Here is a 25,101-nt window from a genome sequence, read left to right as displayed (position 1 = left end):
CAGGAGTGGTGAAAGGACATAGGAAGGAGTCTGGGGAACTGTACTACAGCATTGAAAAAGAAGGCCAAAGAAAGTGGTATAAGCGAATGGCTGTCATCCTGTCCTTGGAGCAAGGAAACAGACTGAGAGAGCAGTATGGGCTTGGCCCCTATGAGGCAGTAACACCTCTTACAAAGGCAGCAGATATCAGCTTAGGTAAGACTTTTGCTTCCTGAACAGCTGCTTTTGGGCTCCTGTTCTGCTTACAGTGGGAGGAGGAGATTCTGGACCTGTCAGTAATGTTTCCCTAACTTTTATTATTCCTATGTGTGGCTTCTCAGATGGTGATGAGCTGTCATTTTCTAGAGCTACTGCCTTACCTGTTTCCTTCTTAGTACCAAACAGAAAGTCCTTAGGGTTTTTCTGGCCTCCTCAGTTCTATAGGGGACTAAACACATTTCAGTCATGGCAAAGACTAGATAAAAAATATGGCCTTAAAAAGAAGCTTCTTGGCCTCATGGGAAGTGGGGGAAGGAACACTGTGGTATCTGAATCAGGGTCTGCCCAGTTTCTTGGAGTTCAGGGCCTCATACCATAGAGTTTGACCAACCTGTTTGGCTTATCCTGCCGTAGACAATTTGGTGGAAGGGAAGCGGAAACGGCGCAGTAACGTCAGCTCCCCAGCCACCCCTACTGCCTCCAGTAGCAGCAGCACAACCCCTACCCGAAAGATCACAGAAAGTCCTCGTGCCTCCATGGGAGTTCTCTCAGGCAAAAGAAAACTTATCACTTCTGAAGAGGAACGGTCCCCTGCCAAGCGAGGTCGCAAGTCTGCCACAGTAAAACCTGGTAAGTGCTCCTTTTTGCCTCATTCTTCCTTCAGACCATGGCAGAATGCAGGGTCAGCTGCTGGAAAAATGGAGCTTAATATGTGGCAGCGGCCCTTCTGTCCTGCTATAAAGTTGGGGTCCTGCCCAAGCCCACAGGTGATATTCAGAGACAGCTCACTGTATCCCTCCTCCCCCATCCCCTACAGACTCTAGAGCGGGTAGATAGCAAGGCCAGAATTAGCTGAGTGTGGTGGCGGGCGCCTGTAATCCCAGCTACTGGGGAGGCTGAGGTGGGAGAATCGCTTGAACCCAGGAAGGCGGAGGTTGCAGTGAGCCGAAATTGCACCATTGCACTCCAGCCTGGGCAGCAAGAGTGAAACTTGGTCTCCAGAAAAAAAAAAAGGGCCAGGACTTGATCACACCATTCTTTGACTACTATGTGGGTTCTAGGAGGGAAAGGAGAAGTATTGAAATGTAAGCAGATTCAAAATAGGTGTAATTTCTCTTTGCCTGCACCATCTTCTTCCTGGAAATTCTGCTCCCCTCTCTCTTGTGCTTAGGCCCTCTAGCTTTCTCAGACTTCCTATTGAAACATGGCTGGGCATGGTGGCTCACACCTGTAGTCCCAGCACTTTGGGAGGCCGAGGCTGGGGGATCACTTGAGGTCAGGAATTCAAGACCAGCCTGGCCAACCTGGCAAAACCCCATCTCTACTAAAAACACAAAAAAATTAGCTATGAGTGGTGGCACATGCCTGTAGTCCCAGCTTCTCCGGAGGCTGAGGCAGTAGAATCACTTGAACCTGGGAGGCAGAGGTTGCAGTGAGCCGAGATCACGCCACGGCACTCCATCCTGGGTGACAGAGTGAGACTCCATCAAAAAAAAAAAAAAAAAAATTCATATTTCAGTGTGCTCTTCCCTCTCCCCGTTATCCCCGAAACAACCCCTTTCCAGTCCCTAGCATTCAATAATTAAGAAAGGAGTTCATTCCATCTGTTGTTCATTGAGTCCCTACTGTGACCCAGGCCCAGCTGCTATGGGTTCAGGAGATTACAGAGGTAAAATCAGTCTATTCCCTTTTGGAACTTTCTCAGGCTAGCAAACTGATGAAACTCCATTGATTGTTACATTGTCCTGGCACCAGAGCTCCTTTTGTTTCCTATGTATTTGAATTGTGTCATCTCCTTATCTACCCAACTGCTGCTGTGTTTCAGGGTATTTAAAAACAATAGTTCATTGAATATTTACTGTATGAGGCATAGCACTCAGTACTTCACACATAATACCTCACATACAATCCCTATGAAGTATAGATGCTAGAATGAGTTTTCCAGTTGAAGACTTTGAGGCACAGAAAAGTTGGCTAACTTTCCCAAGATGACAAAGTAAGCCAGGATTCAAACTTTGGTGGTCTTCACTTCTAATTCCAGCCTCGTTCATATAACGTCATATTGCCTCTGAGACTGTTTTCTTGCTCCTGGTTTTATTTTAGGGAGGCATGCATGACCTGTCTGTCATCTTAGCCTCCTAATGAACCTACGATTCAGCTTCTCCAGGTCAGGTATCTGTTTTTTTTCTCAAGGACTTATTGGGGCACTCTTGGCATGGGTGTTCTGGCTGGCTGGTTCACTTACTTACCCAGGTGTTGAAAACTAATTCAGTTGAGGCAGGCTATTTTGATGTGGCACCATCTATGTGTAAAAACACTTTATTACCAAGTATTCTCTGCACCATTCTGGTGACGGTCAGTGATGGGGTGGGAGGATCTATCTATAAGGGGCATTTCTTGATAATAAAAAAGTGTTGGGTTTTTTTTTTTTTTCCAAAGGCTGCTTCAAAATATCTCATACCCTGGGGGAAATCAGAGCACGGGACAGAGAAAGTGGGCTGAAGATTTGCAAACATTTTTCACTCTCACCTACTATTTCTTTGTATTAGAACCACGTCTTTCTTCAGATGACCTCAGAAGTATTTGGTGTGGCTATATGAAAACAATACTTGGTTAATTTTCATTTATGAAAACACTGTATACATTATCATGACTGTAAAATTTAAATATGTAAATTTCTCTTTGTTGTAAATTTTATCCTAGGCTGTCGGCCATGTAGGATGGTTGGCCATTGGAATGGTCTTTGGTTTCTGGCTCAGATAAGTTCATCAGGACAGTGCCTGCCCATCAGGTCATGCTTGGTGCTGGGGCCTTTTGGTATTAAGGCTTTTGCTGAGGCAATGGTGTGTATCCCTCTAGTAACTGTGCCCCTGTCCTTCCCAGGTGCAGTAGGGGCAGGAGAGTTTGTGAGCCCCTGTGAGAGTGGAGACAACACAGGTGAACCCTCTACCCTGGAAGAGCAGAGAGGGCCTTTGCCTCTCAACAAGACCTTGTTTCTGGGCTATGCATTTCTCCTTACCATGGCCACAACCAGTGACAAGTTGGCCAGCCGCTCCAAACTGCCAGATGGTCCTACAGGAAGCAGTGAAGAAGAGGAGGGTAAGGCGTTAGGAAGCCCTGGGAGCTCTGACACATAGGCACTTCTTTCTTTTCCAGTCACTTATGAGCTGGTGGTCCCCCTGTTGTATGTAGAGGAGGCAAGGCAAGTAGCAACTGGGATCTTGGTCACAGAAATTACTCTGTATCCTGCTTTTTAACAGTTTCTAGACTGTTTTCACAAAATTCCTCTCAGTGAGTGGTTCCTGAAAACAATCCTGTGAGGCAGATGGGAGATAGATCTTATCTATTTTATGGATGAGGAAACAAGTTTGGAGAGGTTAAAGGTTAAATAATTGTTTTTTTTTTTTGTCCACAATAATGACAAACCTGTGACTAGAGCTCTGTCATTTTAGCCTACTGCAACCATCCAAGTCAATCAGGTCTGAATGCCCTGCCATCTTCCCCATTTGTGTTCTGTGGGCATCTGCTAGAGCAAACCCATGTGGAGGGTAAGGTTCATTCTCCTGAGGTCTAAGACTGGGACTGCGGGGTGCCTGGTTCCTCAGGGTGATTGCAAAGAAACAGCTTCTAGGCCTTTTCAACTCTTACACCTCTCTTTAACCTTAAATTAAATCTGTACATTGCATTTATTTCTGTGTTGTCTGTTAGTTTTTGAAGGAAGGCTGCAGTGGGGAGAGGTCTGAAAAACGTGTGATCTAGGAGAGGGAATGAGCAGTTATAAATGTATACACTGTAAATGTGACTGACAGCAGTATCTGAATGTGTCTGTAAAGGCTAAAGGTCCAGATGGAATGATGTTATACAAGTTAGAGTTCTGACTAATGTTGTCTTGTAAGAGGGAATTGAATTAGGCAACATGGTTGTCATAATTTGCACCACTGGACATCTGTGAGGGTTGGCATTTCAGGTGTGTGGATGACTCTTTCCTAATTAACCAAAACTATATCTCACCGACTGCAGCCATGTGTAGATATATACAAGGACATGGAAGGGATGATCAGGGGCAGGCTTTGGTTTGGGAGAGTTGGGCTGTGGGAGTGAGTAGATGTGGTGTGGTGGGATTTCAAGGTCCAGTGTTTGCAACACCTAGCTTGTCAAACAATCAGATAGGCACAGTGGGAATAAGGTATTTGAAGAGTTTCCTGGACAGGAAAATTGGGAGTCTTTTGAGGATTCTGCATAGAGGTGTGTCATGGCATTAAAACAGTGGTCATGGTCATGGGTTTTTTTTTCCCCCTTTTACAATATTGCTGGACTCGAAACCAGGACTTCACAAGGCAGCTCTATAGATGTTTCGTTTGTTGCTTGGTTCAGCATAGTCAAGAAAGCTGACTGGTATGAGATGCAGGCTGTCCAGTTTCATTAAAATCCATGTGCCTGCGTGAGATGTAATAAAACTCTACTCATAAAAATAAAATGAGGCATTTGGACAGTGTTTTTGAAGGGATCTCCAGGTTTCTGATAGACAGTGTGGTTATGGTGAATGTGTCTTTATGTTGGTGCCTTCATCCTTGGGCACAGCCCAACAGTACCAGAATCCTTGATATTTTCAGTGTATGAGAATGCTTGGGGGTTTCTCAATCTCAAGAAGGCGGAAGACATCTAATACTAAAACAATCCTCTGCAGAATTATAGTTTTTAAGAAACTGTTTGGTAGATGTTACAGATAAATAGGAATTCTTAGACACCAGATTACAACAGGAGCTCAGTAAAATATTTAAATTCATCTTATGAGATACATTTATTAATAAGTTTGGTACCTAATCTTGTTGGGTGGCACACCATCAGAGATCCTTCAGACACAGGGATTGACCCTGGAGTTGGGTTTATTTAGTACCTTCATGACTTGATTTAGATGGCACGATTAACAACCTATTCATTTTAGCATCTGGCTGGGCAGGGCACTCATACCTCAAAAATGAAGAAATTGGAACCCAGACTATTTGAGAAAAATTAGAGAAACACACTGCCTAGACAGGGTAATACTTCATTAGACAAATTAAGGAAATATAATTAGGGATTAAAATCTAAATAGACCAGTCCTGGATTAAGCAGACATAAAGTAGAAGTCTTGAGAAAAATACAGGACTGTAAGGGGTGTCGGCAGTGACTCAGCAGTAGAATCTTGGTGCTGAAGATTGTGACATGCTATATTGAGATAGCAAAAGGGTGCTATGACAAAGCTGAGAAATAGTCCTGCTGTATTCTGAGTTTCTTATAACCATTTAGAGTTTCTGTTTTGGGATTTCAATTTGAGAAGAATGTGGAGAATGCTGAATCAAGAAAAGAGCAGTAAAAGTGAATAGGTTGGCCAGTCAGAACTAAGTGGAGATGGAGACCCCTGACCTGAGGCCTCAGCAGTGCCTGAGCTGCTCCAGCAGACAACGAGGGCACTGAAGGGGGAGCCGTCACAAGGGATCTGCTCTAAGTTTTACTATGGGTGTGAAGGGGAAGGGGAGTGGTACCGGCATTGAACCTTATGCACTGGATTGGGTTCGGTTTTAAAATTTGTGATAAAAATTTCAGTTAATTAGAACTTAATTTCCCAAAACTCCTAATTAACTAAAATCTCTAATGTCTTGCTTTTCTTTTCTTTTTTTTTTAATGTGTTATTTATATATGAGAGGAGCAGATGACAAGAAAACAAGCTCAAATTAGATATTTGGTCAAAAGAAGCAATTTCTAATTGCCTAGGGTCATTACAGCTTCAGCCTCATCTCTCATATCTTCTACTTCACCCTCAAGACTATAGAGCAGTCATTGGTGTTCAGTGTCCTGAGGTACTTCAAGATCATCAAAGGTAGATAGTTTTCAATAAAAAGGTTGAAACAGGATTTTCTAACCTTCACTTAATCAGTTAAAATTTTAAAACCATATTTCATTGAGCATTCGGGTTTATTAAAGTTTTAGTGTACAAGGGGGTAAAAAGGCTGATGCAGTGGTTTATAATAAACCCTTCATATATAACTTATAAAGTGTTCATCAGCTATTCATCTCCACAGAAGGCAGAACTAGAGGAAATGGGGTTTAGTTTTCAACAGGAAAGATTTAGGATAGACACAAAGGGAACTTCCTGATGGTAAGGGTTATTCAAGTTGGAATATGTCACTGTGGGAAATGATTGTGTTCCCATCCCTATCAACAGTCCGGTGCAGGAACCTTTGATGTTTTTAGGTCTAGGACCTACCTCCAGTCCTCATCTTCCCATTCCCTCCTACTCTTGTCCCTTCTTTTGGCAGCATTTTAAAGGCCTCAAGACAGATCTCTTTCTGACCCATGGGGAAGCCCTTGGCCTGTCTTTGGGGACACACTGTTGTGGATAGCCGGGGAGTGGAAAAGGGGGCAGTAAGAAGGAGGCATAAGGTAGCAAATAAGAAAACCACTCAGTAATTATTATCTTGGTTTTTTTTTTAATATAGAATTTTTGGAAATTCCTCCTTTCAACAAGCAGTATACAGAATCCCAGCTTCGAGCAGGAGCTGGCTATATCCTTGAAGATTTCAATGAAGCCCAGGTGAGGAGTTTCTTTGTGTAACCTAATATAGTGGCAATGATAAGAGCCAACTTGCTGTGTTGAGAAGAGGCCTGGGAGGGGTTGGGGAACCTGGATAAAGTAGCCAGAGATTTCAGGAACTGAGAAACTGCCAAAACGTTTTTGCATGAAATAGAATTTTTGTTGTGTATAGGGAAGAGAAGGTAGGACCTTGGGTTAGTTAATGGCTATGGTTCTGTTGCTGGGACAAAAGAAGATTGATATTTATGTTTAGTAGTAGAAACCCCTATTAGGGTTGCTGATTTTTAGCCTGAAAGGCTGAGTTCATAGGTCTTGGTTGTCCGTTGAGGATTTAGGTCCTCAGTATGCTGCAGGTGAGGCAGAGAGAACATCTGTGGAAATTACTTGGGCCTTCCAGTGAGAAGAGTGGCCTTGGGCAGGATAGACTAAATCACATTTTGGGTTAGTAGTTGGGAGTCTTCACATCTGCTCTTCATGGCTCATTATGGCTGCTGCTTAGGAGCTTTCCACAGAAGTCACCAAACCCATTGGCTCTGCTTCTTTTCTTCCAGTGTAACACAGCTTACCAGTGTCTTCTAATTGCGGATCAGCATTGTCGAACCCGGAAGTACTTCCTGTGCCTTGCCAGTGGGATTCCTTGTGTGTCTCATGTCTGGGTCCATGATAGTTGCCATGCCAACCAGCTCCAGAACTACCGTAATTATCTGTTGCCAGCTGGGTACAGCCTTGAGGAGCAGAGAATTCTGGACTGGTAAGTATTTGAAGCCCATCCAGAATTGTATAGGCAGGAAGACAGCAAGCTTTGGAGGGAAGAGAATCTAGGTGAGAGAGTAAAGCTTTCTAGAAATTGGAATGTCTGTGGGATAAATTTGAGTGGGTTTGAAATGACTTCAGGAGTTTATCTAGTTTATTTCCATAGGTTACATTGACTAGGAACCTTTTGCAAATGTGTGAAGATTTGTATATAGGTTCAATATTCTCAACCTGTAAAGTTAGAGAACTAAGTTTTAAGCAAGCATTAAAAATATATAGGTTCAGGAGCATGATTTGGATTATTCTCAGCCCCAGAACAAACATGGAAATTAGAAAGCCAGGAATGCAAGGAATACAGATCATTCATAGAAAGAAGGAAGAGAAGGGGGACCCTAATATAGGGCTTAGTTTTTTGAGATGAAGTCTTGCTCTGTCACCTAGGCTGGAGTACAGTGGCACAGTGACGACTTACTGCAGCCTCAACCTTCCAGGCTGAAGTGATCCCCCTACCTCAGCCTCCCAAGCTGCTGGGACTACAGGCACTCGCCACCATACCCAGCTAATTTTTTTGTTGTCTTTTGTAGAGATGGGGTCTCACCACATTGCCCAGGCTGGTCTCGAACTCCCAGGCCCAAGAGATCCAACCACGACAGCCTCCCAAAGTGCTGGGATTACAGGCTTGAGACACTATGTCTGATGGGGCACTTATTTTTGAAAGCATTCAGATGTACATGAGTCCCTTTGCAGAAAGGCAGTTTGTTGGATATTACTTGTCATGCTAAGGTCCTTTCCTGTCTCCTTCATAGGCAACCCCGTGAAAATCCTTTCCAGAATCTGAAGGTACTCTTGGTATCAGACCAACAGCAGAACTTCCTGGAGCTCTGGTCTGAGATCCTCATGACTGGTGGTGCAGCCTCTGTGAAGCAGCACCATTCAAGTGCCCATAACAAAGGTACCTGAAAGAGTGTGTGTGTGTCTTTGTTCCAGGGATCTCCTTAGACCTGTAGGTGTTTGTTAGGCCTTGTAGTCCAAGGCTCAGGCCTAATAGGTTGACCGTATCCATGTTTCTTAGAGAAGAAAAGTACCACCTTCAAGAGGTGAGTCAACATAAGTGAAGCACTGGACGTATATTTGTTAAATATTTCTACAAGGTCAGCACATAGTGATTATAACTCTGCCTTTGGTCATGATCAGTAGCAGTGTGTTTGACATAATAGGGCTTTGGTTTGTGCAGAGTGGGATGTATTGGTTAGAATCAAATCTCTCTTTCTAATGGAGGGCTAAGTTGAGTGTCCTTTCCTTCTTCACTTTCCCTTGCTCCTTGCAGATATTGCTTTAGGGGTATTTGATGTGGTGGTGACGGACCCCTCATGCCCAGCCTCGGTGCTGAAGTGTGCTGAAGCATTGCAGCTGCCTGTGGTGTCACAAGAGTGGGTGATCCAGTGCCTCATTGTTGGGGAGAGAATTGGATTCAAGCAGCATCCAAAATATAAACACGATTATGTTTCTCACTAAAGATACTTGGTCTTACTGGTTTTATTCCCTGCTATCGTGGAGATTGTGTTTTAACCAGGTTTTAAATGTGTCTTGTGTGTAACTGGATTCCTTGCATGGATCTTGTATATAGTTTTATTTGCTGAACTTTTATGATAAAATAAATGTTGAATCTCTTTGGTTGTAGTAACTGGGATTTCTTCATCTGTTTCTTTGAGCTTAATCTCAGAACAAATGACAAGACATAGTACTTTCTCTGAGTCTTTCAACAGGCTTATTCACTTACGGAGGACAGCTGGCCAAGGAAATTGAAAAGTTACGAGTGAACTTTATTCTGTGGCATCATTCCCAAAAGGTTATTCCAGGGTGTCTAAAATGCTATGCTTGCAGAAACTCAGTTTAAGGTAGGTGAAGGCCCAGATTAACAGTTGTGCCAAAAGTTGAGTGGAATTGGGCACAGCTCTGTTTCCTGACAGTTAAAAAAGACCTCATGCTCTCTCTCTGAGCTGAGATCACAGCTCACCTGTGGGTACTCCCCCACTCTTAGCGCTAAAGGGAGAACGAAAGGACCAACTGCCATGAAGGGACAGTGACCATAAGCTTGATGGAATGACCTTCTGTAAGATAAACATGGGAAGCACAAGTGAGAACACCTGGAAATGTTACACGTTCTAGTCAAAGACCCAATATTATTATTATTATTGTCACAATGGCTGGAAGCAGTTCCTTCCCTTCCTCTGGCATCACTGATCCCTGCATGGCTTCTCATTCTCTAAAGCAGGGGTCAACAAGTTTTTTTTCTGTAAAGGGTCAAAGAGTAAATATTTCAAGCTTTGTGGGCCATTTGATCCATCACAACTACTCGCCTTTGCTGTGAGGGCATGAAAGCAACCATAGACAATGAGTAAACAAATGGGCATGGCTGTGTTTCAGTAAAACTGTATTTACAAAAACAGACAGCAGGCCATAGTTTGCCAGCTCCTGCTCTAGAGACAGCAGTGGAAAAGGGTGATCTTTAGTTGATAATAGCAGGGAATAAGGTTGTCAGAGCTTCCCAGTGTGTGTAGAAGATGTAGTGATGAAAACCAGATGCAGTGACTATAACCTGATGCCAGAACACTGCATTCTTTTTCAGTTTGGAGGGCGTTGTTCAGTGAATATTTCTTTTTACTTACACTGATGATATGAATATTGATTACCAGTGATGGCTGGGCCATATTAAGATAACTTCAACCCCTATGGTTTGTGTAAGATGGGTAATTGGGCCTGCAATCTTCAGTATTTAAAAATCTAACAACTTGATCTCAATTTTTTCTTAAGGACCTTTTTCTTGGAGAATAATACTTTTTTTTTTTTTTTTTTTTTTGAGACGGAATTTCACTCTTGTTGCCCAGGCCGGAATGCAATGGCACGATCTCAGCTCACTGCAACGTCTGCCTCCCAGGTTCAAGCAATTCTCCTGTCTCAGCCTCCTGAGTAGCTGGGATTACAGGCACATGCCACCACACCTGGCTAATTTTTGTATTTTTAGTAGAGTCGGGGTTTCATCATGTTGGTCAGGCTGGTCTCAAACTCCTGACTTCAGGTGATCCCGCCTTGGCCTCCCAAAGTGCTGGGATTACAGGTGTGAGCCACCATGCCTGGCCTAAGAAATACTTTAAGTATATTTTCATTAGCTAGAATTGCCCAATCTGTGTAGGTATAAATTACTTGGTATAGGGAGAGAGAAAGCCTATCTTACCTGTTGCTTTCTTACTTGGTGGTAACGTCCAGCAGTTAGTCTATTTATAAACATAATTACTTTTTCACATATGAACCATAAAATATTTAACTTTCTGCTCTATATTGTTTGTTTACCGCTGTATCTCCCACAGCTTGAACAGTACCAAGGTACGTAGTAGGTGCTCAATAAATGACTATTGAATAAATGAACATATCCAACAAATGTTCTCAATGTAAAGGATCAGAGATGCCACATGTTCTCCTTGATGGGACAGACCCTTCCACATGGGAATGATGGGAAGGAGTTGTACTCCTGGATGTTTAGTAACTGCTTCTAGGAGAAAAGGTAGAGTCCTATCACTAAGCCGCAGATATTTGTGTGTGGCTAGAATGGGATGTTTTGAATCTTCTGTTACAACCTTGGGAACATGGCTGTTATTTCAATTTATGAGCCAGAAATTTTCACATCCCGAAACTACAAAAGAGAAAAAGAGCCTTATTAAGTATCATGCTTTCCCAAGACTACCTTCAAAGAAATATGAATCAGGACAACCTGTGATCTAAATAATGTCATCTTAAAACTGAAGAGTTTCTTTTGACTCTTCTGCTACAATAGCTTAGAAAAAAATCTGCTTGCAGACATTTTAGAGAGAAAGGACAATAAAGTGATTTTCTGAATGGGAATGACAGACCTCTGGGAAGCCAGCTACCACTGAATCTCGGTATCAGTTTTTTTTAAAGTTTAGAGTTAGTTAGAAGGGGTGGTCCCCTCCTTTCACAGATGCGGAAGCTAGGGACCAGCAAGGCGGGGTGCCCATGGCTGCACAGCTAGTTCATATCAGAATTGGGAGTGGAAGGCACACTGCCTCCCAGCATAGCAATACATAACCTAGCAAAGGACTTAACACCTATCTCACTGTCAGGTTTTTTAGTATTTTATGATGATGATGACTTCTACTAGAAAATAACCTTCATTAAAATTATTAAAGATGGTCACACCTCTATCTCTAAGCCTTACTTATAAAATGAGGGTATTTGGACTGTATGATGGCTAAAGTCTTCTTCCAGTTCTAGAATTCTACAACTCATTAAAAAGCCACCTTAAAAAGTCTACTGAGTTACCCAAGGGTTGCTCCTACCTGCCCAGAGTTCCACCAGCCTGGGTATAGTATTTGTTATAATCTAGTCGTAACAGTAGTTGAGCCAAATCTGAGTTGATCTGATGATTCCGAACACTGGAGAGAATCTTGAACAGGAGTGAAGACTGGCGGCTAAAGCCCTGCAGAGAGAAGGACTCAGCTGTCATTCCACTTCAGCTCACCAACTCTCCATATGGAGGATGGGGGCGGAGGGAGGAGTTTCTTGGAAAAGCCTTGTTCAAAATTCTACAGAACCACCTGGCCTTCCCACATTCCTATTTCTATTAGTTCCTAAAATGACTTGCACCAAATCCATACATGCATGACTTCCTATGAAAGCACTCTTTCATCAGTAGGAATTTAGTAGCTGGTTTCCAGTTAATGTATTTTGTCAAGTACTGGGGTTGGGGAGAACCCGTTTTGATTACAAGCAGATAATTATCTCAGTGAGATGGGGGTTAGTTCAAGGAAGTAAGGAGGCGGTAGGATGTGAGGAAGTTAGAACAACCCAATGCTTATTTGATGGGCTGAATAAACTATTCAGGACTGAACTATTTTTGAGCACTGTGAGGTGGCACAGTAATTACCTGCTTCAAAATCAACTGATAGCAACATTTTTATCTTTGTATCTTATCTCTGTACGTGTGTGTATTGAGGAAATGCTTTACTGACTCAGAGGAAAGATCATGAATTCTCCATTGGCAAAACCACCTCTGTCCTTTCGGCAATGCTGCATACTTCCAGGCAGACGCACCTTCACGAGAATGCTCAGCTGGGCGGCTCCACGCTCATCCAGTGGGCCTAGGTTCTGACTGACCAGCGAACAAAAACTGTGACAGAGATCTAGGATTTCATTCAGGCAGTGAAACACCTACCCGGGAAACAGAGTTGGCATTAGGAAAGGAAGGAAGGTACATCCATGAAGTTAAAGTTTTGGGAGAACAGTCTAATTAATAGCTGATCTAATTAACAGCTGACCTCCCAAATCTGAGAGGATAGACACTGCCACTTGCAAGGCCTGCCAGCCCCTCAGACGTACAAAATGTGTAAAACAAATGCATCCTTTCCTGGCTAAGCGAGTATTACTCTCTCAGCCCTGCACCAAACCTCCATTCTAGCCACATTTAACTCTTCATTTCTTAGACCCGCAGAGTGTCTTCCTGCCTCTGAGCTGTGAGTGTTGTTCCCTTTGCCCGGGATGCTCTCGTTTTTAATACCAGTTCAAGTCCCACTCTCTCAGTGAAGCACTCCCTTCCCCACTATAGCCTTTAGTGAACCCTCGTTTCTTGCTTCTTTATTATCTGTACTGTTGTCCACTTGGCAATTGTTCAGGCCTCTGTGTTGTTACTGATTTTTGTATGTATATATATATATGTCTTGTTTTTCCAACTAGATTGTGAGCTCCTTAAGGGCAGAGCCATGAATTATACCTCTTTGTATCCCCAGTGCCTTGCATACAGTAAGCACTCAATAAATATTTAATGATGATGACCTGCTCTGATATTCTGCTTTTCCCTATGGATACATCTATGCCACATAAGGACAGCATCTACCCATCACAGTAGTTCTTGGCTGTTTTCAACCAGCCCTCTGGAGTGGCATCTATTAATATATATCTTACTCTTCCTGGTACAGCAGAAATAGCCCTAAACACCAGAACATTTTTTAAAAGTCTGTAACAGCTGTGCTGTAGCACACTGAGGAATAACAACCAGCTCATGTCAGAGAGGAGGCATAACCGTTCCATTAGAAACTACCAGAGATCATTTCAATCTTCCTGTTCTTTATCCTGGAATTGGAACTAGCTTGTGAGCTTTAAAAAAAATTAGTACCTGGGTCCCACTATTACAGGGATTCTAATTTAAGTGCTCTGTCACCTAGATTTTTTTAAAGAGTCCCGATGATTCCAATGTGCAGCCAAAGTTGAAAATAACTGCCACGAAGGAGACATATATGTACTTACAGAAACACATACATAGATCGAGAGAGAAACACTATTCTAGTTGTCTATGAAAAGAACTTTCAAATGACTGATCCATCCTGGTCCAAAAGATTTCTAAGAAGGTGAACTCTATATGCTTTTCATTGGTTTTTCTGTATTGTCAGCAAGAATTTTGAGTTTCTTTAACTCCTGAGGGTTTAAGCACATAATTCTTTCATCTGTAGCTGCTTACCACACCCTGTATTTCAGAAATTCAAAGACATCTTAGGTCCCGTTTAACATGCCTTTTTAGTTTTGCTTTACGCATTCTTTTTTTTTTATCTGCTCCCCCAAGACAGAATCTTGCTCTGTTGTCCAGGCTGGAGTGCAGTGGAATGATCTTGGCTCACTGCAACCTCTGCCTCCTGGGTCCAAGCAATTCTCCTGCCTCAGGCCTCCCAAGTAGCTGGGATTACAGGCGCGAGCCACCACACCTATTTTTTTTTTTTTTTTCTGTATTTTTTGTAGAGACGGGGTTTCATCATGTTGGCCAGGCTGGTCTTGAACTCCTGACCTTGTGATCCGCCCACCTCGGCCTCCCAAAGTGCTGGGATTACAGGCATGAGCCACCATGCCCCGCGGCTTTATACATTCTTAAAAAATGTTTTAAAATGGACTTGAATAATTGCTTAATGATGGTTTCGTATCCTGTCAACTCAAAAGTGCCTAAGGGAATGGTCAGTGCTAGAAGCAGTCTGAGGAAACCAATGAGCCTTACTTACAGGTTTCAATAGGATAAAGGATTGAGCCAGCAGATTGCTCAGGAAGTGGTCATGAGCCAATCGGATGCTTTCAAAGTCTCGGGTAGAATTGATTTGATGAAGCAGCTGGGAGAACTGAGACTCCAACACATCTACCTGATAGACATTACAAAAAATTTTAGCACTTTGCATATTCTAAGCACTCGAAGACATTAAGATGCCTGACAGATTGAAATGAAAATGCTTTGCCTCCCACTCATCTTCCTTCTAACCAAGTCACATTAAGGCTGACCAAAGACACCCTTATATTGCCCAGCCTTGTAGGAAGTTATTTGCATAATTCTGAAACCCCTCCCTCCAACGTCCTGGCTGACCACTCTCCCCTGCCCCATCCTTTTCTTTTTTTTTTTTTTTTTTTGAGACGGAGTCTTGCTCTGCCACCCAGGCTGGAGTGCAGTGGTGCGATCCTGGCTCACTGCAACTTCCACATCCCAGGGTTCAAGCAATTCTCCTGCCTCAGGCCTCCCAAGTAGCTGGGATTACAGGCACGAGCCACCACACCTATTTTTTTTTTTTATTTTCCTGTATTTTTAGTAGAGACGGGGTTTCACCATGTTGGCCAGGCTGGTCTGGAACTCCTGACCTTGTGATCCGCCCACCTCGGCCTCCCAAAGTGCTGGGATTACAGGCATGAGCCACCATGCCCCGCCGCTTTATACATTCTTAAAAAATGTTTTAAAATGGACTTGAATAATTGCTTAATGATGGTTTCGTATCCTGTCAACTCAAAAGTGCCTAAGGGAATGGTCAGTGCTAGAAGCAGTCTGAGGAAACCAATGAGCCTTACTTACAGGTTTCAATAGGATAAAGGATTGAGCCAGCAAATTGCTCAGGAAGTGGTCATGAGCCAATCGGATGCTTTCAAAGTCTCGGGTAGAATTGATTTGATGAAGCCTCCTGAGTAGCTAGGATTACAGGTGCCCGCTACCACGCATGGCTGATTTTTGTATTTTTAGTAGAGAGGGGGTTTCACTATGTTGGCCAGGTTGGTCTGGAACTCCTGACCTCAGGTGATCTGTTTGGCTCAGCCTCCCAAAGTGCTGGGATTACAGGTGTGAACCACTGCGCCCAGCCTCCCCTGCCCCATCCTAATCCACTCATGGCCACATTCCCTCTAATGACTGACTTGGTCACCTATAGGATTCCAGAAGTTACAGCAAACAATAAAAATAAGGGGCAAGTCAACAATAAATAATAGATTGTTGATGAGGATTCTTTAAAATGCCTTTAAGAGGCTGGTGTGGCAGCGGTTCACGCCTATAATCCCAGCACTTTGGGAGGCAAAGGCAGGAGGATCATGTGAAGCCTGGAGTTTTTTTTTTTTTTTTTTTTTTTTTTTGGAGACGGAGTCTCACTCTGTTGTCCAGGCTGGAGTGCAATGGCATGATCTTGGCTCACTGCAACCTCCACCTCCCAGGTTCAAGCGATTCTCCTGCCTCAGCCTCCCAGGTAGCTGGGACTACAGGCAGGCACCACCATGCTCGGCTAATTTTTTTTGTATTTTTAGTAGAGATGGTGTTTCACCATGCTGGCCAGGCTGGTCTCAAACTCCTGACCTCAAGTGATCCACCCACCTCAGCCTCCCAAAGTGCTGAGATTACAGACGTGACCCATGACACCTGGCTGAAGCCAGGAGTTTGAGACCAGCCTGGGCAACAAAGTGAGAATCCATCTCTACAAAAAATAAAAACAAACCAGCTGGGTGTGGTGGCATGTATCTGTAGTCACAGCTACTTGAGAGGCTGAGGCAGGGGGATCACCTGAGTCCAGGAGCTTGAGGCTTCAGTGAGCTATGACTGTACCACTGCATTCCAGCCTGGGAAACAGAGAAAGACCCTGTCTCTAAAAAATAATAAAATAAAATAAAATGCTTTTTTTATTTTAAGAAACATGCTTGGTGATATAACTCCTGAATTTTCCCAAACCCCACCATTTTATCAAATACAAACTTGTAGTCCCTATTCAATACTCCCTGCCAACCTCCTAGACGTTTTTCCGTACCCCTTCCTTCTACTCATCTCTTCGCACAGACCTGGAGATAGTACTGAAGATTATCCACCAAAAATGCCATGTGATTTCTTAGGCGCCACTTGATTGCATCAGTCTGGTTGGACTTGAGGTGCTTGCGCTGCATTTGTAGGGCCCAGCAGTGCTGCAGCTCAGCTTGCACCCGGCGCACGCTCAGTAAGTACTTAAAAACAACATTGTACCTAGGACAGAAATAACAGGATATTCAAGACAAAAATTTCATCCCCTGAACTTCCCCCACATGACAGACTCTAGGACTTTGTGCCACCCACTCCTCTCACAAACAGGCAGTAAGGAAAGAGTGACTAGAGATGTAGACAAATAAATTATAATTTATTTATACAATGGAATATTATATAGCAGTCGAATGAACTCCAGCTATACAACAAGATGAGACCCCATCTCTGCATTTTTTAGATAACTTGGGAAATTTCAATGTGGACTGGATATTAGATTATAAGGGACTACTGTTAATTTTACTGGCTGTGATAATGGCATTATAGTTCTGTTGAAATATGCCTTTTTGAATGGTTGACTCGTGTTGCTTCTCATATTCAAAAACATGATTTTTGAATGAAAAAGGTAAATCACAAAAGATTACATATAGCCTTTCCTATAATTCTTAAAGCAGGCCAGGTGTGTTGGCTCATGCCTGTAATCCCGGCACTTTGGGAGGCCAAGGCAGGAGAATTACTTAAGCTCAGGGGTTCAAGACCAGCCTGAGCAACATAGTGAGATGCCATCTCTACTAAAAATTAAAAAAATTAGCCAGGTGTGGTGGTGCCCACCTATAGTCCCAGCTACTTGGGAGGTTGAGGCAGGAAGATTGCTTGAACCCAGGGTTCAAGGCTGCAGTGTGCTGCCTGGGCAACAGAGCAAGACCCTGTCTCAAAAAAAAAAGTGTGTTATGAATCAAGGATTATGATGAATCTGATTCTCTGTCGCTGAGAGCCGAAAGCAAGTAAAACAGCTTCCCTCTGAGACAGACTCCCGCTCCTGCCTCCCTGCAAGTTCAGGTGCTAACTGCTTAATGCTGAGACTCCATACTTAAAAGATACACGGGAAGAACAGCTGATTCCTGGTAGAATCGGATTTATTTACCTGTTTGTAGGCAGGCTTGCAGAAGACAGTCCCATTCTGTTTGGTTTTTAAAATTATCTATTTCTAAAGGAACAAACATAATGAAATGATAGACCTTGCTTGGAAACTGATTTGAACAAACCCAAACATAAAGATAATTTTTAGATAACTGGAGAAATTTCAATGTAGACTGGATATTATAAGGGATTATAAGGGACTACTGTTAATTTTACGGGATGTAATAATGGCCTTGTAGTTCTGTTGAAATATGCCTTTTTCAATTGTTTATTGGCAGAATGAAATGACTGTGATTTGCTTTATACAGCTCTAGCAAAAAAGTGGGGGAGGGACAGATAAAAGTAGTATAATGTTGCTGGTTACTGAAGGTGAATAATGAGGACACAGGATTTTGTTATGGTCTATACTTTTGTTTATATTTAGAAATTTTTATAATGAAAATGAAAAAATACTTCTAAACTTGATTTCTTCAAGGGTGTTGAGAACATATCAAGTTCGGAGGTAAGCGGACTGTGGGCCTATAGGATTCTGGGAGCTAAGGATCTTTGGAAGCTTTGTACAGGGTCCATGCCACTTGCTTAGCTGGGCCGTGGGCTCTGAATTTGCCATAGAATCTTCTCCCTGAACCAGTCTCATCTTTTCTAGTTTATGCCCAGTCTATTCTACCCTAAGCTTCTCTACCTCAAAAAAGTAGAGAGGGCTAGGAAGAACAGGAAGGATTAAGAGTGGTGGCTGGAAGAAGAGATGGCCTTTTTGTTTCCCTTTTCTTCATTCCTCTGGCTTCACAGAGTATGACAGCTTCAATCCTCCATCCAGGCCAGGGGCCAGTTCTCTGACCAGTAATTGGGTTTGGGAAGTTCCTAGATATGGCGTGAGGATAGATTTCAAAAGCCACCACCAGCCACATTTGCTTCTCTTACCTCTTTTCTGTAGATCTCTGGTTTGGGGACATTAGGTCCTGACCAAGCCAAGCAACAGCACTTGGCAAGCTCTCATGATAAAGAACAAGGCTGACCTGACAGAAGGAGACTCCAGCTTGGTCAGCTCCTTTATTCCACCCCCAAGCTTGGCTGCCCCTGTTGTCTCTCCCTGGGGGTAAGGAGGCAGTCTTCTCCCCAGTGGCTAATATCCATAGCAGACATGTAGGCTGGAGGATTTTCCCAAGTAAATCAACAAAAAATATTACAAAAGTGAGGGAGAGACCTTGTCAGGTGTGATGGAATCATCAAGGGCCATTATCTCGACATGGTGCCTGAGACCTTATTTTCCAGAGCTCACAAACTGGCGGCCAACAAAATGCTTATTATTTGGCAATTTAAAAAAACGACGGTTTGAAGTAGATATGCCCTCCCATTGATTCCAACTCCGTGTCTCATATCTGTGGCTTCACTTATTAATGTGATCAGTCTAGCCCCTTGAAGGCATAAGGGTTTACAACTTTTGATTTACAGATTGTTAAAAACTAGTTGGGTGGCTCTCTTGCTCCCATTAATTTTTTTTTTTATTTTAAATGAGATAGGGGTCTCGCTATGTTGCCCAGGATGGATTTGAAATCCTGGGCTTCAGGGATCCTCCCGCTCAGGCTCTGGACTAGCTGGGATTACAGGTGTGTGCCACCACACCTTGCTTTCCCACTAATTCTGTTCCTGCTAGTTTCTTCCCTTACAAGTAAGGTGGGTCATATTTACCTGTGAGAAACTCAGAAATACTCACTTTTCCAGGACAGCTGGGGTGAAAAGAATATGTAGTGGCCACTGTACTTTGTAGGAAAGACCTAGGGCTGCCCAGCCAGATGCAGGGGATTCCCGGGGAGAAGTTTCCCGAGAAGGCCCTTCTCTTGCCTGAGTAGCATCTGCTGTGATAAAAGAAAAGAAAAAAAGAAAAGATAACAACTTGGTTAATCTAGAACCAGAGACTCAACAAGTGAATAACATTAATGAAACTAGAGCTCACAGGAGTTCAAGACCAGTCTGGGCAATACAGTGAAACCCCGTCTCTACTAAAAATACATAAATTAGCTGGGCGTGGTGGCACGCACTTGTAGTCCCAGCTACTCAGGGGGGCTGAGGCATGAGAATTGTTTGAACCTGGAAGGCAGAGGTTGTAGTGAGCCAAGATTGTGCCACTGCACTCCAGCCTGGTCAACAGAGTGAGACTCTGTCTCCAAAAGAAAAGCAACAGAGCTCAATGGAGTCTGCGATGTCAGAAGCTTACAGGGGACACAAAGAAGGGGGCAAGGAAACTTCTATGTGAGGTTCTCTTGGGAGGTCTTCTAGAGATTCTTTCCTCAGCCTTAAAATCTGGGGGCTGGAAATAAACAGGGACCATTCCAGCAGCATGACAAAAAAAAACCAAAAAAACCAACTCCCCCAAAACATGGCCTGGGCATCTCACTTAGCCTCTCTGGACTTCTGGACTTTCCTTTTCTTCTCTATAGAATTATAGTACTGTACTAGCTGATTTCTAAGATCCAAAATTATATGGTTTCTGTGGCGGGGGATGGAAGCAGAGATGGGAAAATGGATGATGACCAGTAGGAACTTGAAGGTGGCAGGGAGGAGTGGCAAACCTTTGTGCTCCTTTCCGTGATACTCGATTGTCAAGTGCAACAGAGGGAGAAGGTTGTCATCATCTAGCAATACCTTGTGTGCTGACTGTTGAAAGGCCACATTCACATCTGCAAGAAAGAACACGCAGGCTGACAGGGACGCTTGACTACATAACAAACCCAGACTCCTCTAGCTTTCCACTTCTCCCCCAACATGCTCAATGCTAACAGGACACAGTGGACATCTGTTTCATTTGTCTAACATCCATCCATCCTTCTCTTCTTGCTGACAAACTGCCTCTTGATTTTCCTTGGAGAATCATCCCTATTCAGTACAGTTCACATATTTCCAGTGGGTTAGTACTAGACAACACCTGATTCTAGGGGTAGCTGGGTGATGTAGGCATGATCAAATGGAATGTAATACTCTACTTTGTTATGCTATATTGTTTAGGGATATTAACATGACCAAGCCAGGCCAATCCAGAGGCTCTATTCAGACTCTAAAAGAGTCCAGCTCTTTTTTCAAGATAAACAGGGGCTTAGTAGGATGTAAACTTGGCTAGAGACTATCTTGCTACCATACAGAGCAGGTCTGTCTGAGAAGAAAGAGGTAAAAGACGGAAAGAGACCAAGTCCTAAAGGTGCCACACCTGTCACTGGATCAAACTTAGCTGAAAACCATCATACGTCTGAGCTTTTCAGTTATGAGAATCAATACATTATTTCTTTCCTTTTGCTTTGCTTAAGTGAGTTTGAATTGGATTTTCTGATATTTGCAACCACAAGTACTTATATTTGTACTATATAAGTACAGTGGACATCTATGGTTTTACTGAATTAGAAAAATGATCAGCCTGTGTGTATGTATTTTCTTTCTCACAGTTTCTTTTTTTGGATCCTTACCCAACTCTACTCATGCAGTATGAATGGGAATGGACATCAGTGGGTCAAGGGGTAGACTCTTCACTGAACTAGGCATAGTCTAGTGTCTGACCTCTTTGACTGATACAGGGATAGGGATGTGATGTGGGCTGGGCCAATCAAAACCTAGATAATTCCCTAGAATTCTCTAACTTGCAACAAGAGGGACTGGGTTCAGTTCCTTCCGTAGAGGACACTGTGAGGCATATTCCTGGGAGCTGCTGTGATCATGTTTCCAGAAGGTCATCAAAGTGTTCACAAGAGACACAGACAAGATATGGTGAATGAGTGAATGAGAGAGAGAGAGAGAATGAATCAAAGTTTTCCCACTGGGGTTTTAGATACAATAGCAAATCCATTTCCCTTTGCTAAGTAGGCTAGTTCGGGTGAGTTTCCATCATTCACACCTAAAGAATTCTACTGCAAAACTACAAGCAGCACTAAGTCCCAATATGGCCCATAAAGTATATATGGCTATAATCCAATGAGAAAAAATACCTGGTTTGAAGGCCTGAACCAACTCTTCCAGGAAGGGTCACAGGCCAAGACACTGTTCCCAATGACCCCACCATGAAGCCTACCTGCAAGGGCCTTCCATCTCTGGAAGCCACTGCTCTGTAACTCATCAGGCTGCTCTTATGTGGAGCAGGCCTTAAAAGGGTCAGCAACAGCCAAGAAATACCCTACAATGTCAATCAGTTGATCATTCTCAGGGCTGCTGACAATTACCATGCTCAGTTACTGCAGTGGGTGGTGTTTTTAACATGTGTTGAGCTGTGTCAATGAAGGCCTGAAACAGTTCTCCACGTCCCAGAAGGTAAAAGTCTTTAATGATCTGAGGAAAGAATTTCAATTTACAATTCAGTAAAGCAAGGCAGGAGCTCCTCACTGTCCTGAGGAATTACACGTATACAGTAATTTGTAATTTCATCAATTTGAGCCCAAGCTACAAAAGATATAGGCATTTGGCATTTCAAAGAAGCATACTTAGTTCCGCATAGCAGGATGACTGGTGTGTATTTGGCATTATTTATTCAATAGCAACATAATTATATATATATGCCAGAAAAAAGTACACTCCCAAATCTTTGTATTATAGTAGATTTGTGGCATTAGGTATAGTTTGCTCACTTGGATAAGAACAAATGAGTTGACTCTGGAAGTCTGGGTATAGGCAACCAGTGCTCTCAGGAAACATCAGAAAATGCAAGTCACTGCCTACCAGCATCACCATAAGAATTACAACAGCTAAGCCATTACCTTCAGCTGACCCAGTAAATCGGATTCTTCTACCATCAACTTCCAGAGATGCTATGAAAACAACCAACAAAACAGGGACAAATTTCATTACAGTGAGAACTCCTGCAAAGAATGGTTCCATACAAATCCAGCAATGTATTAAAAGAAGACTATACCTTGCCCCACATAGAAAAATTTACTCAAAACAATCAATGTATTATTCCGTTCTCACACTGCTGTAAAGAATACCTTAGACTGGGTAATTAATGAAGAAAAGAGGTTGAGTTGCTCACAGTTCTGCAGGCTGCACAGGAAGCACGGTGGCTTCAGCTTGGCTTCTAGGGAGGCCTCAGGAAACTTACAATCATGGCAGAAGGCAAAGGCGTCTCACATGGCAGGAATAGGAGCAAGAGAGAGCAAGGGGGAGGTGCTGCACACATTTAAACAACCAGATCTCATGAGAACTTACTATCGTGAGGACAGTACCAAGGGGAATGGTGCTAAACCATTCATGAGAAACTGCCCCACGAACCAATCATCTCCCACCACGCCCCTACAACTCAAGAAATTTTGGCGGGGACACAGGTCCAAGCATATCAATCATAGACCTGGGTATAAAACTGAAAACTATAAAATTTCTGGAAGAAAAGAGAAGAGAAAATCTTAATATCCTTGAGTTAGGCAGAGTTCTTAGACATAACACCAAAAACATGATCCATAAAAGAAAAACAAAAGGTAAACTGGATTTCATCAAAATTAACAACTTCTGGGACAAGTCATAAATTGTGAGAAAATAGCCCAGGCGCGGTGGCTCATGTCTGTAAATCCCAGCACTTAAGGAGGCTGAGGTGGGCGGATCACAAGGTTAGGAGGTCGAGACCATCCTGGCTAACACGGTGAAACCCCATCTCTACTAAAAGTACAAAAATTAGCCAGGCATGGTGGCAGGCGCCTGTAGTCCCAGCTACTTGGGAGGCAGACGCAGAAGAATCACTTGAACCCAGGAGGCAGAGCTTGCAATGAGCCGAGATTGCACCACTGCACTCCAGCCTGGGCAACAGGGCAAGACTCTGTCTCAAAAAAAAAAAAAAAATTGTGAGAAAATATTTGTAAGTCACATATCTGTTAAAGAACTTAAATTCAGAATACATAAAGGACTCTCAAAATTCAACAACAAGAAAACAAAAACCCAGTAAAAAATAGGCAAAGAGGCACATGAAAAAATGTTCAACCTCATTAGTCATTACAGACATGCAAATGAAAAAGACAGTGGGGAATCCCAGCACTTTGGGAGGCCAAGGTGGGCGGAGCACAAGGTCAAGAGATTGAAATCACATTTTGTTAATCGTAAATGTGGCACATATACACCATGGAATACTATGCAGCCATAAAAAATGGTGAGTTCATGTCCTTTGTAGGGACATGGATGAAACTGGAAACCATCATTCTCAGCAAACTATCACAAGGACAAAAAACCAAACACCGCATGTTCTCACTCATAGGTGGGAATTGAACAATGAGAACACATGGACACAGGAAGGGGAACATCACACACCGGGGACTGTTGTTGGGTGGGGGGAGGGGGGAGGAATAGCATTAGGAGATATACCTAATGCTAAATAACGAGTTAATGGGTGCAGCACACCAACATGGCACATGTATACATATGTAACAAACCTGCACGTTGTGCACATGTACCCTAAAACTTAAAGTATAATAATAATAAAATTTAAAAAAAAAAAGAGAGATCGAAACCATCCTGGCCAACATGGTGAAACCCCATCTCTACTAAAAATACAAAAAATTGGCTGGGCTTGGTGGCGGGTGCCTGTAATCCCAGCTGCTCGGGAGGCTGAGGCAGGGGAATCGCTTGAACCCGGGAGATGGAGGTTGCAGTAAGCAGAGATCGCGCCACTGCACTCCAACCTGGAGACAGAGCGAGACTCCGTCTTAAAAAAAAAAAAAGACATTGGGAAGCCACCCAAATATTTATCAAGGATGAATGGATAAACACACTGGTATAAACAATAGAATACTAGTAAGCAATATAAAGGAATAAACCATTGATAAATGCAACATGGGTTCATCTCAAAATAATTATGCTGAGTAAAAGAAGCCTGGTCTCCTCCAAAAGAGTGCATACTGTATGATTTCATTTTTATCAACTCTAGAAAGTGCAAACTAACCTAGAGTGACAGGGAGTAGATCAGATCAGTGGCTGCTTAGGGACTGGCAGGGTAGGAAGAGTGGGATGAAAGCACACAGAAAGGTTGCAGATAAAGGATGGAAGAGTGTATCAGGTAAATATGATTTGAAAGGAAGCTGGATAGTGATCTTAGTAACTAACAAAATAGAATCTAAGTAAAGAATATATTAGGCCAGGTGTGGTGGCTCACGCCTGTAATCCCAGCACTTTGGAAGGCCGAAGTGGGCGGATCACTTGAGCTCAGGAGTTCGGGATCAGCCAGCACAACATGGCGAAACCCCATCTCAACTAAAAATACAAAAATTAGCCGGGCGTAGTGGCACATGCCTGTAACCCCAGCTACTCAGGAGGCTGAGGCAAGAGAATCGCTTGAACCCGGGAGGCAGAGGTTGCAGTGAGCTGAGATCACGCCACTGCACTCCAGCCTGGGTGACAG

At 43.1% G+C, this 25,101-nt stretch overlaps 2 protein-coding genes across 11 annotated transcripts in view; one reads left to right on the top strand and one right to left on the bottom strand.

Annotated features, from left to right (window-relative positions):
* Nucleotides 1–9,209, top strand: part of TP53BP1 (tumor protein p53 binding protein 1) — a 102,955-nt gene extending 93,746 nt beyond the window's left edge. For 5 of the 7 annotated variants that reach the window (XM_031002288.3, XM_063698512.1, XM_031002287.3 and 2 more), the window contains 7 exons: nucleotides 4–195; nucleotides 613–828; nucleotides 3,082–3,297; nucleotides 6,678–6,772; nucleotides 7,324–7,523; nucleotides 8,332–8,477; nucleotides 8,853–9,209. In XM_031002288.3, the coding sequence (XP_030858148.2) occupies nucleotides 4–195; nucleotides 613–828; nucleotides 3,082–3,297; nucleotides 6,678–6,772; nucleotides 7,324–7,523; nucleotides 8,332–8,477; nucleotides 8,853–9,040 (1,253 nt within the window). In that variant the 3' untranslated portion in view covers nucleotides 9,041–9,209. The other 2 variants (XR_008672049.2, XM_063698513.1) reach the window with 2 other exon arrangements.
* Nucleotides 6,649–25,101, bottom strand: part of TUBGCP4 (tubulin gamma complex component 4) — a 39,948-nt gene continuing 21,495 nt past the window's right edge. Inside the window, exons 10-18 of one of the 4 annotated variants that reach the window (XM_055363544.2) lie at nucleotides 22,481–22,531; nucleotides 21,950–22,055; nucleotides 20,318–20,425; nucleotides 19,462–19,603; nucleotides 16,655–16,832; nucleotides 14,584–14,718; nucleotides 12,635–12,751; nucleotides 11,881–12,020; nucleotides 6,649–11,216 (exon numbers count right to left, since the gene is read on the bottom strand). In XM_055363544.2, the coding sequence (XP_055219519.1) occupies nucleotides 11,204–11,216; nucleotides 11,881–12,020; nucleotides 12,635–12,751; nucleotides 14,584–14,718; nucleotides 16,655–16,832; nucleotides 19,462–19,603; nucleotides 20,318–20,425; nucleotides 21,950–22,055; nucleotides 22,481–22,531 (990 nt within the window). In that variant the 3' untranslated portion in view covers nucleotides 6,649–11,203. The remainder of the gene's footprint in view (nucleotides 11,217–11,880; nucleotides 12,021–12,634; nucleotides 12,752–14,583; nucleotides 14,719–16,654; nucleotides 16,833–19,461; nucleotides 19,604–20,317; nucleotides 20,426–21,949; nucleotides 22,056–22,480; nucleotides 22,532–25,101) is intronic. The other 3 variants (XM_055363545.2, XM_055363546.2, XM_055363547.2) reach the window with 3 other exon arrangements.

Source organism: Gorilla gorilla, chromosome 16 (assembly GCF_029281585.2).
Source record: "Gorilla gorilla gorilla isolate KB3781 chromosome 16, NHGRI_mGorGor1-v2.1_pri, whole genome shotgun sequence".
Lineage (NCBI taxonomy): Eukaryota > Metazoa > Chordata > Mammalia > Primates > Hominidae > Gorilla > Gorilla gorilla.
The sequence above is the reverse complement of the archived record's forward strand: the minus strand, read 5'-3'. Positions and strand labels throughout refer to the sequence as shown.